Here is an 18183-nt window from a genome sequence, read left to right as displayed (position 1 = left end):
GATCTGACATGGCTGAACACATGCCCCGAGTCTGTGCCCTGCCCAGACCACTCAACAGGACATGGCGGGGGGTCAGTCTGTCACTGAGATGCTGTCTTGTGGTTTGGTTTATATCCTTTGAGTGATGAGAAGTCTGGTAAGGCCAGGCTCAGAAGTGGCACTACTACAAAGCTAGTTACACATAGATATTCACTGGACTGCGTAGAAGACAATTAATATTTTAGAGTTCACAAAGTGTAACTTGTCCAAAGCCCTAGGGCTGGAGTTTGCTGCACATCTTGGCTATGCACAAAACTGATGCAGGACTGTCTCTTGACTCCTGCTGTGCCCTGTCTGGGTGTCCTGTCCTGACCAGCAGAATCCAAATCCCAAGACCATGGAGGAGAGGGCAGGATTTTGCTCTCTGTGACCTGCTAGGTTCCTTGTCTCTTTGACACTGTTCACAGGAGACAGCTGTGAAGCTGCATTATACCCCTGGCCCATGGGGTTTGTATGGAGTTACCCTCTTCTCCTTTTCCCAAAAGATCAGTTTTTGGAAGCCCTTTTAAAGCCATGGTTGTGACCGGTGCTCAGAGCTGTGTTCTCCGCCTGGCTCTGTGCGTGTGCAGGTCTGCAGTGCTCCCTGATTAATGCTTCGTTTTCACTAAGTTTCACAGGGATCAGCTTTTGAGAGTGGGAGTATGATTCAAAAGTTTGTCTTCTCTGGCACCTACAATTTGCAGTATCTGCTCTTCCCTCTTCTCCTACATAGATTTTAGTTTCCCACGTATTGGTGCAAAGGATTCTCATTGAGAATGAGCTGACAAAATCTCCCACTGTGTCCAAGCAGGACCATCCTCTCCCTCTGCTTCTTCCCACTGGGCAGAATAAGAGCTCTGGTAGGGAGTAGGTGCAGCATCCCTCAGCGATGGGGAACGTTGTCTGGTGTCTGCTGTGCTGTGCTCTGGGGAGGCCCCATTCCTGGCTGGCGAGGCCTGGCAGCAAATCTCGCTCTGTAACGGTTGGGACTGGTCTGGAACGTGCCAGACTAGAGCCGATTCACCCCCTCTCCTTTGCGTTCTGGGTGAGATGGTTTGTCGTGTGTTGAGCTTTCTTTTGACGCAAGAGTGATCTGATCTGAAATCAGAGCCCCTCCCTTTCCTCCGGCTTTTCATCTTAAACAGTAACAGTGTGTTGCAGGGGGCAGCTGTGTTACTGAACGGAACAAAGCAACAAAGGAGAAGGAGAGAAATTATTCTGTCAGATCCGTGCTTGTGACAGGGGAGATTGTTCTGTAAGACAGCCATCCTCATCCAAAGAGCCTGTTAGTCAAAAGCTGGATCCCGCAAGCATTTCTATGAACAGATGACTTTTGTAGGCATCCAAAGAAACAGGCTACCCTAATGAGGGTAAATATTTGCAGAATAGGGCCCTTGTAGGTAGGAGGGGGCTTGGATATCCTGGGGGGTTAGCAGTGAAGTGGGAGAAGAATTGAGTTTGATTTCACAAGCTGATCATTGCACAAGAATGTCTTTTCTGCTTTGCCCTAGGGAAAACTTGCCAAGTCGCTTCAAATTTAAGGAGTATTGTCCGCTGGTGTTCCGAAACCTCCGAGAAAGATTTGGGATTGACGATCAAGACTACCAGGTACCGTCTCTCCTCTCCCTGCCCTCCTGACACCTATCCCTAGGACAGAATAACCAAGCTGGCAGAGAAACTATGATATTAACATTCTTGTGTGGTCAGTTTTTATGGATTTATAATCGTGGTTTGAATGGTTTTACCATAACCCTAAGGGCCCACAGCAATGGAGTAGATCTTGCTGTGCCAAGCACTGGGCAATTGCAGAATGAAAAGATGGTCCCTGCTCCAGAAAGCTTATAGTCTAGGCATAAAATAAAAGGCAGCAGATGGTTGCAAACAGGCAGGAGCTGGAGGATAACAATGATCTAGTACAGAACATCTGCAAGGAAAATGAGTCTGTCATGTTTTTACAGATTCAGGTGCTGCTTTAACTAAGTGCGTGTGCCAAGCATTGGTGCTGTTGAATTGGGTTTATCAAGGTGGCTGCTGCTTTGGGACATGTCCCCTAAGGCCAGAGGCTCAGACTTGCCTTGGAGGGGAGAGACATTTTCTTGTGTTAATACCGCTGGGCTTAAATCCAGTGAAAGGGAGATGTCGCAACTCTTGCTGCTACAGCAGGGCCACCCTTCCACACACAGCTCTTAGTCTTACGCACGCAGGAGACGTATAGTAGCAGGCTGCTTAGAGACCTCTTAAACGAGGGAAAAGCCAATGCAGAAAAAGAGGGTGGCTTTGATAGCTGCGTGGCCTTTAGCAGGCCGAGTGTTAGGTAATTAAACCCGGTATCTTTGGCACTCGGCTGCAGTTGATAAAGGCTGGCAATGCGCCAGCACTGACTAGTTGAGAGCTTCAACTAAAATACTCGCTGGAATCCGCCAGCCCAGAGAGGCATGCTAGCGCTGGAGTGGTGGGTGAGTGGTGCAAGCTTCTTGCTCTCTCCCTTTTTTGCTTCATGTGCAAGCCCAGCCATGCTCCCTGCTGCCTGTGTTGTGGGGAGGAGATGGGAGCAGAGCTGTTCCTGCTAATCCCACCATACTGCTTCCTTCTGGTAGCGTGTGTGCCCATGTCCACATACGTCTGTGTATACACCCTCCCCAAGTGTGTCAAAATTCCCCCTGATTATATCTAGATTATTGCCTGATCTCACCCTGTTTCAAGGTTAATACAATGAAGAGATCTGTTTTCTTACTCCAGCTGCATGGCTATTGCACTGGCGAGACACTGGATCTACTTGATCCAGTTTCTGGTCTCATGTGGTATGTGGCAAGGAGCAGATGCATAGCACCTGCATCCCATCCTCTGCCGCTCGTTCCCAGACCAAGGGGGGAGCACGCTGGTCCCTCTGTGAGAAGGGGTGACCTCTGAGGGTACCGGGATCGGTGTTCGGGGCTTTTTGCTTGTTTGTGTAACTGTGTCTCAGTTGCCTCTCTCCTGGCTGCCAGGGCCCGTACTCCTCTGCTGCCTGTTCTCAGGCATGCTGGGCACTCTGAGGGTTTTTGCTCAAAGTGAGACACGTTTTTCGAGCAGAACTGACAGTCTTCTTTGCTCCTCTTCTGCAAGGGGCCGGCCGTCCCCAGGAGGAATAGTACATGCTGGCTGCTGCCTCGTGGCTGCCTGTCGCAGCTCTGCTCTGGGTGACTGCCCATCTGCTGACGGAGACAGAGCTGAGCCCAGCGTTAGGAGGCAGGTGGCATTCGTTGTGCCTGTGTGTGCACTGTGCTCAGTGCCTTGTAATTACCTGTGAGCCGTGAGCTGCGCACACAGATCTCTCCTGCTTGTGATGGAAGATCTCTTTTATTGTCAGGGCACGGCTGCTCAGTCCATGCTTTTCTTGAGCACATGCCTGTTGGATTATTAATTTTATTTTTTCCCTCCTACTGTCAGGCCTGTTCTCTAGGCAGCGATGGCGTTTTGCCAGGAGCAGCAGTACCATTGCCTCCTGGTCTGTTGACAGTAGTTCATGCCAGGCTGTGTATGGCTCTTGAGGAGACTGCTTGGCCAGCAACACCCTGCCCCTGGGGCTGGCTGTACCAGGGAATGAATTTGTGTGCTGGCTTCCTCTGTACCCTTGAACGTACTTGCATGCAGTGAAGTCATTAGCTCCTAATTATTTTTTTTCCCAGTCCATCCGCTATAGTATATTTTAGAAATTTTTTTCTCAGTTTCTTTTAAGAAATTATGAGAACCATGTGAAGTAACTTACATAGAAACACTCACAGTCTTGTTGGTTCTCAAGAGCTGGTTTATCATTTACACTTTACCTGTTGCTCTGAAGGATTACTTCTTTACTTAAAGAGCAGTTTGGCTCTTTAAAAGTGTCCAGCTAGAACAGAAAGCAGAAAACATTCATTGAGCTAAATTCAGGTGAGTAAAGTGTGATGGCTTGAGTGGGAATCGAGCCAGAATGCTAAATATAACACCCGAACTGTGGAAGAGGTGGGAGTGACAGGAAGGGAACAAAGTAAACCTAAGGGCTGTGAGTTTGGTAATGTCCATATGTGGTCATGATTTCTGCTTCCCATCTCCTTTAAAAGAAAAGCTCTGTGGTTTTGAGGTGAGGGGTGATTAAACTGTGTAGCACAGACTCATTTGCAAATGTCAGCAAGAAGCAAGGGGGTTTTTTGTTTGCCTTTATTTTCCTGACTGTTTCTAAAGCCGTTGGCAGGAGTAGAGTTTTTCCCCTGCTTCATTAAAGTTTTAAAAGCTTCAAATGTTTCATTCTGAAAGGAAACCTCTCGGCTCACTTGCAGCGCGACATGGTAAATCCCTCTTTCGCAGCAGGCTCTGCTTGCCTGCATGTCTGCGTCTGCAGAAGAGCAGGCTCCCTCTGCTGTCTACTCTTCAGAGAGCTGAGGGGAGGAGAGAACAGTGTAACTAGCAGCTAAAAAAATACATCATGAAACACATTGTCCATCCCTGAGATCCTGAAAGACACATCTACCTTGAGCTAAAGACCACTGTCCAGGTGTCAGTACCACTGTGTTTCAGAGCACAACTCTCCCCATCTGCTTGCACCAGTGGCAAGGAAGTGCTAGTGAGAGCCTATACGGTTGCTTGACAAAATGGCTTCTGAACAACCACTGATGACTGGGCTGGTGGAGTTGGAAGGCAGTTGCTGAGAAGTGATGGAGGAAACAAACAGGAGACTGGTGACCTGCTTGGCTTAGTCTGGAAGGTGTGAAGAGCAATGGCTCTAACAGTGGGATGAGGCTCACAGCAAGTCCCCCTACCTGGGGAGAGGCATCAGAACAAAGAGCTCATGTTGTGGCTCAGGGAACGTGCTAGATACTTGCTCTGCAGTTTGCATGGGATTTTCCAATTGTGCTGTAAGTATGAAAAGAAGCTGCAATGTTTCGTTGCTAAGGGTAGAGACAGGGATATAAAGGCAGATGCTGCTGGTTGTCGGAAGAACAACCAAGCTATTTATACTCACAATCTTTTTTGTCCAATTGTATGAATAGCAGAGGCTGAGGGTGGCTTTTGGTTTCAGGATGACCTGTAAAGAATTCCCAAACAATGAGACTTTTGCCAGTTTAGGCTGCTTTTTGATGGAAAAGAAGGCAGGCCCATTTCATTCATTTTGTTCTGTTTTTCCTTAAACCTTGGAAATATCCTGACTGATCTTAAATTTCCAGGAGGAAATGCTAAGAAGTCTTGGCCTGTGTATACTGCCTCTTTAAAAACCCCTTAGTAAAAACCATCTTCAAAAATGCATGCCAGGTGTTGGAGTAAAACACATAAACAAATAGAAGGCCCGGATGAAAGCTCTAAACTCCATGTCCAGACTTCTAAACAATTGGGTTAACCTCAGTAGTGCTGAACACTCAAGGATACTTGCTTATTAACGGTCACGACTGGAGTGTGTTTGCAAGTGTGCTCTGAAGCTTGGCCAGGACACTGTCACAGTTACAAAGGTGGAGCACAAAGTCCCTGGGACGTCTGTTGTTCCAGAGCCAGGTTGTGGAGCTGACCCTGGTCACCCATGTCTCATCTGCTTTCCAAGACTACTCTTCTTTCTTCTCCAGGGAGGTGGCAGCTTCTGCTCTCCTCCCCACTGTTTTTGTTCTGGTTCCCTCAGAACTCGGTGACACGAAGCGCCCCAGTGAACAGTGACAGCCAGGGCCGATGTGGGGCCCGGTTCCTCACCACCTATGACAGGAGGTTTGTCATTAAGGCAGTATCGAGCGAGGATGTAGCAGAGATGCACAACATCTTAAAGAAGTACCATCAGGTACGGTGAGTCTGGAACCCTGGGAGGGGAGGTGGCAAACACCTTGGGGAGCATCTTGTGATTTGCTGGGGAACTGGAGCTTGGATTCACAGTGTGCAAGCTGGCAGAGCTTGCAAATAGCTTTTGGAGAAGAAAACAGTGTTCCTTGGCATCTGAGAGCCAATTAGGGCACAGCTGTCTGTTTCTTCACAGTGCTGAGCCCCTTCCCAGCTCACCCTGTTCCTTACATCAGTGAATTATGGATCGCTGGTACCTGAGATCTGTAAACATGCTCCTAATTCAATCCTTTGACTTTCCAGAGGGACCAGGGAGGAGACAGCTACATGCAGCAGGGCAAAGTGGGACAGGTGGAAATGTTCTACCCTGGTCCACATTATCCGTCAGTCCATCTGCTCTTTACTTTTAGATCCACTCACATAACCACAAGAAGTGAAGTTAGCCAGTGCCAACAACAGTCTCGCCCCGCTGAGACTGAGTGGTGGACTTGCAGGCCTAGCCTGTTACAGCAGGCTGGGCATACACACACAGTGGGATGCTCTGTCTCAGCTCAGGGCTGGAAGATTCTTATAATGCCCTAACTTGCTTTTCTTGAGATCCTAGGAGCCATTTGCAAGCCTCCTTTCCTTTCACATCGGTGTCAGATGGCTGGAACTGGAGGCTTCGCTATCACCTTCTTGCTGAGCTTGTGTTCTGTCAGAGATTGGTTTTGTGTGACAGTACTGTCTTTCTCCGCCCTCCCTTCCCTGCTCTCCTCCAGTTCATAGTGGAGTGTCATGGGAACACCCTCCTGCCCCAGTTCCTTGGCATGTACCGGCTCACCGTGGACGGAGTGGAAACCTACATGGTGGTTACCAGAAACGTATTTAGTCACAGGCTGACTGTGCACCGGAAATACGACCTGAAGGTGAGGGTTTGGAGGGCAGTCATGGAGCTGAGGGCTCCTTTTCCAGAAGGGTGGGAGTTGGTCTTTGTAACACCTACTTGACAAGGTCCTGGGCTTTGCTTTTTGTTCAGGGGATTAGGTTTTGGGGGCTCTGGATGGGGCTTCACTTGAGGTTCAAATGTTGTTCCATTCCCCTATCCCAAGTGGCCTACACCACACCAGGGAGATCTGTAAGTCTATCTCAGGCATGAAAAAGGGATTGAGCACTGATGTTAAAAATATTTTTCATTATTTGTCTGCATGGAGGAATTAAATGGTGTCTATGAATTCTTTGGGAATATGACACATAGTGCAGCAATGTTCTTTTCTCTGTTTTTTTATCAGGGCTCAACAGTATCCAGGGAAGCAAGCGATAAAGAGAAGGTATGGACCATTCCTGACCAGCCTTTCCTTCCTCCTGGTGGTTGGAAGCAGATGGGATCCGACTGACTTCCCTTTTCCAAAGGGGTATTGAGCAGGGGATATTAAATGGGCCCTGAGTGATAACCTGTTTCTGTCCCACCTTTCAGGCTTTGCCCAGTAACTGCTCAGGCAGAGATGGTGCAGATCTGGTGCTGCCCTGCCCTGCTCTGTTATGTTGACATGACCAGGAGTGGGGGGAACTTCCTGGGGGACAACCCCACGAGTACCAAAACTCACATTAGTGCACTGGTGTCTTTATGGAAAGATGTCTTCAGAGCGCTCCTTGTGTACCAAACTGAGTCAGGTCAGCAGTTAGCTTTTGCAACAGATGCTTTTACAAATCAGATCAGCCCCTCTCAGATTCTTGGCATATCTCATGTTTGTAAGTTTGGTTTCTGGTGCCACCAGGGAAACCTACAACTAAGAATCCTGCCCCTGCGATACTTTGGCTGTGATGCTGCCATGAAAAGTCCTGTTGAAATCACAGCAGTAACTCATGGTACTACATGTTTTTGCACATGCACATGGGATTTTCAGGTCTGGGACCGCAGAGTAAGTCTACTCCAGCCTGCCCTAAAATTAGATCTCTGGCATGAGCCAAGGAACTCCCATTTACACCGAATGCTCTGGTGTCAGGGCACGGCTTCATCGTCCCCAAGTGTCCCCGGCTTGCTGGCTGTTTACTCTCTAGCTTTTTCTGCTTATGCAGTTTGTCTCAGACCATTCATATTAGATCTATATAAAGCTACCACACGCTCATATGTCATTCTAAGAACAAAATAATTTAATTCCCAGCTGCACAAAGGGGTTGCATGTTCTTCCATATCCCTGAGAAATCCTCAGGGCCTACTGTAAGCAGATTCCTCAAAAAGCAGTGGTTTTAATTTTTTCCTCAAGCATTTAGGGAGAGGAGCATTTTTTTTTCAAGCCCTCACCCCTTCTCCCCAGTCAGAAGCCAACAAAATGCATTTCTTTTCTATTCTGGGAGCTGGTTGGACCATCTCTGGCTGGAGCCCAGCTGTCAAGCTTTCAGCCTGCAGCACATCTTCCCGGCAGTCTTTAAAGTTGAGTTGCTCTCTGTGTCTTCCTTCAGTTTCCCCCTAGGTACAGCTCAGCACATGGATTCATGGACAAATACTGTGCTCTGCCTGATGCCATTTTCATACTTAGGGGACAGGATGAGCCACTTCACCTTATAAACAGGCAGAAGATCCCGGTGCAACCCCACACTTGGTCAGAGTCTCTGTGCAATCAACATATTCCTAATGGATCAGGGTACCAGCCCTCCCCCAAGAAGTAGGGGTTTGGAGAATTTGACACAAGCTTTTTGTTGCAGGCCAAGGATCTACCAACGTTCAAGGACAACGACTTCTTGAATGAGGGTCAGAAGCTGCATGTTGGAGAAGAGAGTAAAAAGAACTTCCTTGAAAAGCTGAAGCGGGACGTGGAGGTAGAGTTTCCTGGGGGACAGCTTTTACTCTGTCTCCCATAACTGGATCCTCACTGTGGCCTCTGGCTCAAGGGGTGCAGCAGTGACTGAAAAGCAAGTCGTTCCTGAATCAGTCAAGCAAATACAGTCAGGGTTATGCTGATGGCAGTGGGCATATGAGATCATGTGTAGATTCTCTGGAGTCTAATAAGGGTTTAGCTCTCACTACAGCCCTTTCTTAGGGAGGTACTGGCAGGGTAGGACTGAGGATTTCTGATGCCACGTGGATGCTGTTGTTCTCACTCATCTCTTTCTCCCAGTTTTTAGCTCAGCTGAAGATTATGGACTACAGCTTACTGGTTGGGATCCACGACGTTGACCGAGCAGAGCAGGAAGAGATGGAAGTGGAGGATCGGGCAGAGGATGAGGAGTGTGAGAACGATGGTCTTGGAGGCAACCCCATTTCCTCCTATGGTACACCCCCTGACAGCCCTGGCAATCTCCTCAACTACCCTCGCTTCTTTGGGCCTGGAGAGTTCGATCCTTCTGTCGATGTCTACGCCATGAAAAGCCACGAAAGTGAGTATCGTGGAATATTGCCCTGAAGAAGGTCTGGAGGGCAGAGGAGGTGTCCTGTGGTCTGGCTGGGCTAAATGGAGTGGGAGGACTGTCTGCAGAGAGAGAGAGAGAGAGGCCCTGCCAAGTGTCTCTCCTTTGCTGTGCAGTCCCTTGTTGTGGATGGTGTGAGTTGGAATGGGTAGAAGTGATGCTTGGAGAGTAGTGGCATGTTCAGAGAGCGTGTGGGCCTCTGGTGTGCTGTTTCCAGTCATTCTTCTCTGCCCTTCTCCAGCCTCCAGCTGCCTTGCTTTCTCTGCTAGTTGCATCAAAACAGATCTGCCATATATTTCTTAAGGAGGGGGGTGCAGCTGGGCTTTGCTCACAGCTCAGGGTGTGCTAGCGACTCTCTTGCCTTGCTAGGTGCCCCCAAGAAGGAAGTGTACTTCATGGCCATTATAGACATTCTTACGCCATATGATGCGAAGAAGAAAGCTGCACATGCTGCCAAAACAGTGAAACATGGGGTAAGCAGCCTGCCACCCGCAGGGAGGGTGGGCTTTGGGGCTTCTGCTTTGCCTGCATGCCTGCGTGCGTATGTGTGATGTCTCCTGACACTGATTTTTCTACCAGTATGGAAATTCTCCAGTGATCCTGTGCCCAAGAACAGCTCTTCCCTCACTTACTGTCTCCTCAGGCTGTCTTGGAAAGGCTTTCCCTCTGGTTGGTTGGAGATGACTTGCATTTACGTCCCAGTTTGGGAGATGCTCAGTTTCCCTGGTGTGGCACCAACAGCCTCACAGAGCAGGAACGGACTGGCTGCAGGGAGACATACTACTCTGCCCCTTCCTGGGGCCAGTCCTGTTCCCTGACAACAATCCTGAACTTCCCAAAAGGGCTTGAAAAAAGCCCAGGTTAGCAGGACGTGGAGTTTTTCATGCTCCTTCCAAATCTCCTCTAAACCATGAGGGAACAAATCCAATGCTTTGACTCAGTGGTCTGCAGAAGATCCAGCTGGAGGTAAAATCAGTTTCCTTGGGGATCTCTCTAGACCTCTCCGGATGTTGTTTTGTCCTAGAACTTGCAAATTGTTACGGGTCTTTCCCGGCAGAGACAGGCTGTGCTGACATGATCGCTCCCTGCTGTCCTCCCTCCTCCACCCTTCGCAGTGCTGCAGGGTCTGCCCTTCGAGGAGGCTGTTGTGACTTGTCTCTCCTCTCTGCCTTGCAGGCTGGGGCAGAGATCTCCACCGTGAACCCAGAGCAGTACTCTAAACGCTTCAATGAATTTATCTCCAATATCCTGACATAGTCGTCTTCAGCCTTCAGCGAGAAATGAAGAGAAGAGGGGCTACTTCCAAACAGAGAATGCAGCCTGTGACACTAAAACAGACACTGTAGCAGCATGTGGGGTGTGCATGTGTGTGTGCGTGTGTGTATGCGTGCAAGAGTGAGTGTGTGGCACTGTGTGACTTCAGAGAAAACTAATTCTAGGTGCACCCTCCAACAGTCCACTTGACCCAGGTGGCAAAGTGGGTTTTTATGTTACAGAAGTGCCCAGACATAGATTTGAGGGCTTTTTAAAACAAGAAAAGTGCATTGTTTCAGCACTGCTCTTTCTAATGACATTTTCTCCTCTCTGATCAAGAGAATCCCATAGGGATATGATATGTGGCACTGTATAAAAGGGGTCGCTCTAGATCGCGTTCAGTGAGAGTGAAGCAGTGCCTGATTCCACAAACTACTACTTTTTTTTTTTATTGGACTGTCTTTACCAGAAAGACATACAAGCCCTTTTATTTCCCTCTTGGTAGGAATTGGAAGGAAAATAGCTCACCATTTCAAGGATGGAAAATATTACTCTGAAAAGGAGGAGTCGCTGAACTTTAGGTAAATTCAGACTGGGACACTTTATATTTTTTGGTTAATTTAAGTAACGAAAACTTTTTTTGTAACTGCACTTGATTTACAAGAAAGACGAGGGAAATGAACATCTACCAAAGATGATCGCTTAAAAAGGTGTAACTCCTAGAACCTAAAAAAAACCAGTGTGAGAAGTAGTAGAGGCATTGAACAACCTCAGATAATAATGTGCTTGGACCCATTGTGCTTTAAATTGGCCAGCTATGAAGATTTCATAAAAGGAGAGAGAAAAAAAAAAAAAAGGCATTTTGTACCTGTAGATATGCGATAGTATTTGACTATCTGGAACGTTTCCCTGTCGCACCTCAGTCAGGAATTGCCGTGTCTCTTAGATTACAGCTTCACATTGCAGTTCTGCCAGTGTTAATCTAGCTAATGTTCAGTCTTCCTTACTTGCCCGATCTGCAACAGGTACTTGAATTTGTTTCCTGACAGAGGTTCTTTGGTTAGTTGGTTTATTTTTTAAATGGCAATGTGACTTGCACACGAAGGAATTGGACTCGCTACCAGTGGGGAGTGCTGGGAGCTGTGACTGTGGAGCAAGTTCCACTGCTCAAGAGGACTCAGGACTTGAGCTGTGATTGTTTTTACTCTTCTCTGCTCCATACCCCTCTCTAGAGTGACAGTCAAGGAGTGGAAATGTTTGAACACTTGCGCCAGATTATTTCCCCCCCCAAGGAATTGGAACTGATTTGCGTGACTGAATAACGTCCTGTTTTGTCTCCAGAATGCTTGTAATATTTTTCACAGCCAAGCTTGTCAGACTTGCTTTGGGTTTTGTTAGCTCTGCTGCACAACAGTTACAGATCTTTTGGTTCTTTTTTTAATTTTCTTTTTCTTTTAAAGCAGGATTTAGAGTTTTGAACAAACCTCTTGCAGTTGAAACATGTTGCTTATCTGCCTTGAAACTGTTTTCACATATGCCTTTGTTTCGGGAATAAGCTGTTTCGAATGTCTGTCCTGTGCTGTAACGCGTGCTACAGTTTGCTGTGTGGAATTTGGTCCTTTTGAGAGATAACTGGTGCTCATCACATCCTGGTAATTTCCCTAGACTAACGCTAGCTCTGGTCTGGATTCTGAATGTGGGCTTGGGTTTTCTTATGTTCATACCCACATTCGTGATATGAATCCCACAGGTCTCAACTTTGAAGGGGACAAAAGGGGGGCTAATGTTTCAGCCCATAAGAGTGCACTGTAAATAGAATCGTAAGAAATCAAAAATTAATATTAGGGGTCATAATGGGATATGAGTCTTTTTATTCATTCATGGGTCATTCCCTTTGACATGGGACAAATTTCTTCTGCCGCTGTAGTCCAGTCCCTGTTCTGTGTGATGTGGGGGCTAACACACCGCTGTCTGGGAGGCTGCAGAGTCTCATGTCTTAAGGTGTGTAGCTGGAAAAGCCACAAAACAAATGCAGCTATGAGAATACTTTAAAAAAGGGAGGACTTAGAGGGTATCATCAGCTTAGTTTTGTGGGCATTATATTGGTTGCTTTTCTCTTAAACAATAAGCACTTAAGTTTACTATCAATTAGAAATTAAATACCAATCACTTTTTATTCGTGACAGTTTTAAAAATCTGCGTTGAATCTGCAACTTTGGCCTGGTAAGTTTGCCGTTCTCCTTTTGGGAAACTAGCTTGTACCTTTTAAACTGTTTATCTTTAAATCGTGTATTTAAAAAAGAAGAGAAAAAGGGGGGAGGAAGAGAGAAGGAAATTAGTGAACTGCAGACATCCTGCACTGAGACACTACAAACCAAACAACCCAAAGAAAGTAGAAGAGTGAAGCTTGCATAGCTAGGAGCAACAGTCTCATTCACTGAATTTCACAAACAGGAATGAAATTAAAATGCAGTTAGTTCCTGCAGCAATCTTTACAGAAGTCATGATGCTAAGGGCTTAAGAGCAGTTGACTGTATTTTCTTATTCCACTCCAGACAAACTCCTGCTAGAATTAAATTGGCTGTCTCTGGCTCAAGTGATATGAAAAGCCCCATAAACTCTATTCACTTTAGCACTTCCCCAATTCTGCCACTTCTGTCAAGTTGCCATACTGTGTGTATTAAAGTAATTAAATGCAATTTGCTCAATGATGTATTACCCAGGTATGTAACTTTGTTTAACATAAGCATTTTGTATATTGTTTACATTTTGAGAGGTAGCATTATGTTAAAAATGCTAATTTTTGTTTCTAGACAGTATTTTTATTACCAGAATAAGAAGTGAAGCTGCAAATATTTGATTTGTTTTTAAAAGGGACTTTTTCTTTTGTTTTTTGTTGGGTTGTTTTTTTTTTTTAATCTTGTTTTAGGTCACTTTTTTAACTCAAGTATTTAAAAGGAAAACCCAGCCCTTTCAATTCTGGTTTTACAGCTGCTTGTGCTAGTTTGTTGTCTGTTTCTGGTGTGAATTTAGTTCTAGTTTGCTGAATGTAGATATTTCTGTCTGTAGCATGTACCCTGCGGAACACTTTACGCTGAAGTGCATTTGACTGAAAACCACCCTCGGCTGAAAGAGTTGCGGTAGGTAGGCAGATCACAGATCCTGGTCAGAGTGCAGGATTTTTCAAGAAATTGCAGTGCAATTCTTTGGTCAACTGGAGTTTCAAAAAGAAAAAAAATTAGGTGTGCAGTGTCTCTTTCCAGTGCCTGAAGGCAGGGTGAGTTTGTGTGAGAAGCGAGCTGCAGGATCCCTAGTCCTGCCTGTACCGAGGGTCTCTCTCTTTTCGAACATGGGCCTGATCTGTCAAAATTTAAGAACTAAAGACTGCTTTGAACCTAGAACGTACATCTTCCCCGTTGAGACAGCTCCTACAGCGTAAATAAGAGTGGGAGAGGGAAGGCAGAGTGCGGAGTCACAGTTTGGGTGCTGTTCTGCTCCGATAGTGCAATAAAAACCACTCGAGAACATGTTGGGTCACCCTTTAAGAGGAACCACGTGTTCTGGAGGTACCAGGCAGCACCCGCCCTTTGTGTCAGCTTTGGTGTCAGTGCTAGGAAGAGGGCCTGGTATTCGCTGTATGTAAGAAGAATGTCAGCAGGAATTCAATTCTCACAGCAAGGAGCGGTGGGATCCTTCCCTCTGGTCTTGTACACGCCTCTGATGGACCTGGTTTTAATTATAAAAGCCATGATCATGAAATTCATCACAGGGAGAACTTCTGGGGTAGTAGGTGACTCCAGATTTCCTACATAAACGAGGCTGTACTCCCACATCCGAGAATCTTAGTTTTGAATTGGATCGTAATCAGCAAGGACACTAGAACACTTGAGTCTTCTTTCCTTTTCTGGGAGGAAACTCCTGCTTTCCCCTCCAGAGCGCTGCCACAGCTGCCTTCAGAGGGGACGCCAGCTGGGGACTTGCCTCTTAGCCCAAGAAAGACACAAAGCAAGGTTGTATCGTAGTTACGGGCCGTGTTTGGTAGGGGTTGTGTCTCAGCCTCGACGGACGGATGCCTCCCAGTCCTGTGACTACTATGCAGTCTTTATAGATGCCTCCCTTCAAGCTGCACAGAGGTCAAAGTGTTTAACCTCGAGGTGGTACAAACCTTTCGGAAGTCAGTGTGTGTGTCCTAAACTTGGTTTGCAATGCTGTGTAACCGATCTGAGACAGATCGTCCTTACAACAGCTCCAAAAACAAAACAGCTATCCTCTCCCCGTCTGTGTCTTAATGCCCCATTTCAGGTTTGCTTGTCAACTTCCCCTACTTCTGCAGAGCCATTCTCCAGTATCCGTATTAGCCACTACTGATTTTCCTTGCTCTTTGAAATGAGTATCTTGTGTAATAGCGATGGCAAAGCTCGGGGAACCAACTGCTGGTCATCCGTCATTTTTAGTGGTTTCAGTTTTCACCACTCAGAAGTTGTGCTGGTTGTTGTTTAGCTGCACAATGCTAAATGCAGCTGGATTGAGTTGTGTCAAGTGAGCGTATTACACACAGGTCACAAGGGTGGGCAGGGCTAATCAGTGCAACTGAAAAAATGTGAATAAATTAAGTTTAATCTAAAACTAAAAAAAAAAAAAGCATTCTAGGTTTTTTCACTGCTGTTTTTTAAATAGGAATTTTAAGTCCTCTGTGCTTGTCTGTTTGCTAGGAGCAGTTTGAGACACTGTTACTGTTTTGAAATGCATGCATGTTACAAGATGAGTCTCCAACCAGAGAAAAATAAAATTAAAACTTTGTGTACATCTGTTCCTTACTGCTGTCCTCTTTCAAGTGCTCTAATGATCAACTGTTACTCCGTGAGGTATGTGGTCACTTTCAGTCCTACATTAACCAAAACTGGAGAAGTCTTTTTATACATGCCTGTAAAATGGGGTTTTTAAGTAAGAACTGATTTTACCAAGTACTTAAGTCCTGGATATGAGAACAAATTAGATTTGACAGGAAAAGTTAATACTGCCATACCGTCTGAAGGAGATGCTGCTGACACCCTGGGGTGCGGCTGAAGCTCAGTCACTCACACATACGGGTGTGCTGGGGGAGATTAGTATAGGTGGCTCAGAGAGAAAGGTAAGCTCTGCTACCGTGTAAAACCCAAGCTCCTTCTGATAGCTTTAGAGATGAGAACTTAATCCTAGTGTTCAGACTCAAGAAAAGGAAAGTTGACTACAATAGAGAGTTTTATTTAAAAAAGTTCCAAGCAGACCGGGATGTGAAACACAGGAGCAGATGTGCTGGGCTAGTCCATGCGAGCTTTCAGGGTCCTGGTGGTGATCTTGTCTTTTTCACTAGAGGGGGAAAGAGAGAAGACTATTAGTAAATCTGTGTTTAATACCTGCATACAGATTGTCCCTTCATTAGGAAGTTGCAGTGTGCATAGATAGTTTGCTAGTGCAGGCGGGATCATCTGAACTTGAAGGTGGCCGTTAGAACTGAGTAAACCCCATCCTCCTGCCGCTTCACCCCAGGGCAGCTCCAGCAGGTTCAGTAAGCAGCAGTGCTTAAATGTGTTAAACACATAACACTGAAGTGTTAAATTCTACCTCTGTTCTGTAGGGGAAGAGAGCAGCACTTACATTATGTGTACTACCACGCCCATTCCAGATATGGCATCTCTGTCCACTGCATTCAACATGGCCTGCGAGATTGTCTCGAAGAGGTGATCGGGTTCCTGAGGAACAGAAGCTATTTTAGTTGGTGTAAAGCTACGAATGTTGAGTCATCAGGTTTTGTTCAAAACCCAAAGTATCATCCAAGATGCTGCAAGATTTTTTCCTGCAGGCTGCTATAAGCTACAGCCGCTTTGTTCTCCTGAGCTCCTTCGGGAAGTACCAAAGGACAGAGCTTTTCATCCAACCCGCGTATCTCAGGTTCTCCAGTTAACGGCGGGAGCCTGAATCCAAGAATCGGAGCCGAGCCTGGCCACCTCACTCACCATGTCGGGCTCCCAGAGGGACTCGCACATGCCGTACATCTGCTCGGAGCAGGTGCCGCTGACCACAAAGTCATCGGTTATCATCGGGCAGCCGATCAGGTCTAGAGAGCAGATGAAAGGTTCGTATGTTATGGGGTCCAGCCCGGCAATGACTGGTTCTGTGTAGTAAGGTCCAAACCTGTGAAGAACAACATGGCATAGAGCAGTCCAACCACCTTGAAGCAGTTCCACATCCCCTGTAAATATCCATACAAGGAAAACATCCCCCAGATGCTTTTGGTGGGGGGACCTTTCAGGTCAACCTAGAAGCACCCTGCAATGGTTTCAGCATGGCAAACAGAACAAACTCGTACTGCTACAGGATTATTTTAACAATACTCAATATTCTTTTGCAAGGAAGTTGAAGATAACATTGACACTAGATGGAAGTCTCCTTTTGCCATACCACAAGTAGTTGTTACAGGAGCCCTCCTCAGCCTCCCACCTCTCTAGACTCAGATCAACAACCACAGCCTTCACTGACACGTAAACAGCGACTCCGTTGTTTGACAGTTACCGTCTCTCATAGAGCAGATTGGAAACCATGCTCATAAAAGTCTGAGGTTTGATCTGCCTGCCTTCCTTCAGCTCGTAGAGATTCAGCCTGAACTTCAGTCTCTGGGCACTGCAAGAGATGAGAATCAGCATTAAAGTAGAAGCAGGTTCTGTTTTCTTTCGCCTTCAGCCAGGCCTGAACTGTTCTACTGCATGCTGACAGATACCAGCTCCTGACACATGCCTGAGGCAGGTAGGTATTCCAGATGCAGCTCCTTTTATACCTGAAGTTAAGTCTTACTAGTGATGTGATCTTAAATCACATGCAGTTTTATTTGAAAAACTCCCATTGGAGGGAGACCAAGAAAAGGAGTGCTGGCACCCAGCTATTATACCCTCCCCCACGAATAAACAAAGCCATTTATGCTCAGCATAAGCTGCCACTTAGTATTTATTGTAAACATGCCTCTTAACAGACTCAGTATGGGAACGCACGGCCGGGAGGGAGTCTCACTTACACCGTCTGCACGTCCGTGGCCAGTCCTGCCAATCCAATATACAGTCTTTCTCCCATAGGGAAAATCTTCTGGAAATCTGTGGTCACCATCTGCGCTTGAATCCCAAACCGCCGATCCGCAGCGATGGCCACGCAGTTCTTCCCCTTCATGGCCATTACGGCCCCGCCGTTATAGGACATAATAGACTGGAAGAGAGAAGGACAGCAGGTACCGCCGGGGCTGTGGGCAGCCGTTCGGGGTGCGCCTCCCGCGCCGGTTCCTCGGTGAGGCTGAAGGGGCCTCCTCCACCTCGGGTACCCCCCTCCGCCCGGCCTGTCCCTGCGGCCCCAGCCCACCGCCTGCGGCCGCCGCCACCCCGGGGGCAGCGGGGAGAAGCCAGCACCGCTCTCCCTCGCGGTTTTGCTTTTAATTTTTCCATTTTTTGGGGACCACCCCACAGCGGGTTGCTCACGGCCGCTGCTTCCCTCCACCCGCGGTCCCCGCTCGCCACGGCCCGGCCTGAGGGAAGGCCCACGGGGATACACCACCGCGGCGACGGGGAAGGCCTCCAGCCCACCCGCCTCTCCCCCACGCCACCCTCGGGCCTCGTCCTGCCGGGCCCAGCTCCCCCCCGGGGCCGCCCCCGGCCCCGTCCCGGCGCTCACCATGGCGCCGGCTGCACAGACACCGCCAGGCCCCGCTCCGCTCCTCCGGCCGCACCGCGC

General features: G+C 47.4%; 2 protein-coding genes across 4 annotated transcripts in view; one reads left to right on the top strand and one right to left on the bottom strand.

Moving 5' to 3' along the window:
- Positions 1 to 16113, top strand: part of PIP4K2B (phosphatidylinositol-5-phosphate 4-kinase type 2 beta) — a 25991-nt gene extending 9878 nt beyond the window's left edge. Inside the window, exons 3-13 of one of the 3 annotated variants that reach the window (XM_050911603.1) lie at positions 1530 to 1626; positions 5642 to 5794; positions 6552 to 6698; positions 7062 to 7100; positions 8476 to 8589; positions 8889 to 9147; positions 9547 to 9650; positions 10354 to 11012; positions 12618 to 12654; positions 13501 to 15296; positions 16049 to 16113. In XM_050911603.1, coding sequence (XP_050767560.1) covers positions 1530 to 1626; positions 5642 to 5794; positions 6552 to 6698; positions 7062 to 7100; positions 8476 to 8589; positions 8889 to 9147; positions 9547 to 9650; positions 10354 to 10434 — 994 coding nt within the window. In that variant the 3' untranslated portion in view covers positions 10435 to 11012; positions 12618 to 12654; positions 13501 to 15296; positions 16049 to 16113. Of the gene's footprint in view, positions 1 to 1529; positions 1627 to 5641; positions 5795 to 6551; positions 6699 to 7061; positions 7101 to 8475; positions 8590 to 8888; positions 9148 to 9546; positions 9651 to 10353; positions 15297 to 16048 lie in introns of all 3 variants that reach the window. The other 2 variants (XM_050911602.1, XM_050911601.1) reach the window with 2 other exon arrangements.
- PSMB3 (proteasome 20S subunit beta 3) lies at positions 15655 to 18183 on the bottom strand. The gene is made up of 6 exons (XM_050911604.1): positions 18124 to 18183; positions 17480 to 17664; positions 16984 to 17091; positions 16428 to 16605; positions 16069 to 16163; positions 15655 to 15780 (listed from the first exon to the last, which is right to left on the bottom strand). Exons 1-6 carry the CDS (start codon positions 18124 to 18126, stop codon positions 15732 to 15734), a joined length of 618 nt encoding a protein of 205 aa, XP_050767561.1. The 5' UTR covers positions 18127 to 18183; the 3' UTR covers positions 15655 to 15731.

Source organism: Gymnogyps californianus, chromosome 28 (assembly GCF_018139145.2).
Source record: "Gymnogyps californianus isolate 813 chromosome 28, ASM1813914v2, whole genome shotgun sequence".
Taxonomy (NCBI): domain Eukaryota; kingdom Metazoa; phylum Chordata; class Aves; order Accipitriformes; family Cathartidae; genus Gymnogyps; species Gymnogyps californianus.
The sequence above is the reverse complement of the archived record's forward strand: the minus strand, read 5'-3'. Positions and strand labels throughout refer to the sequence as shown.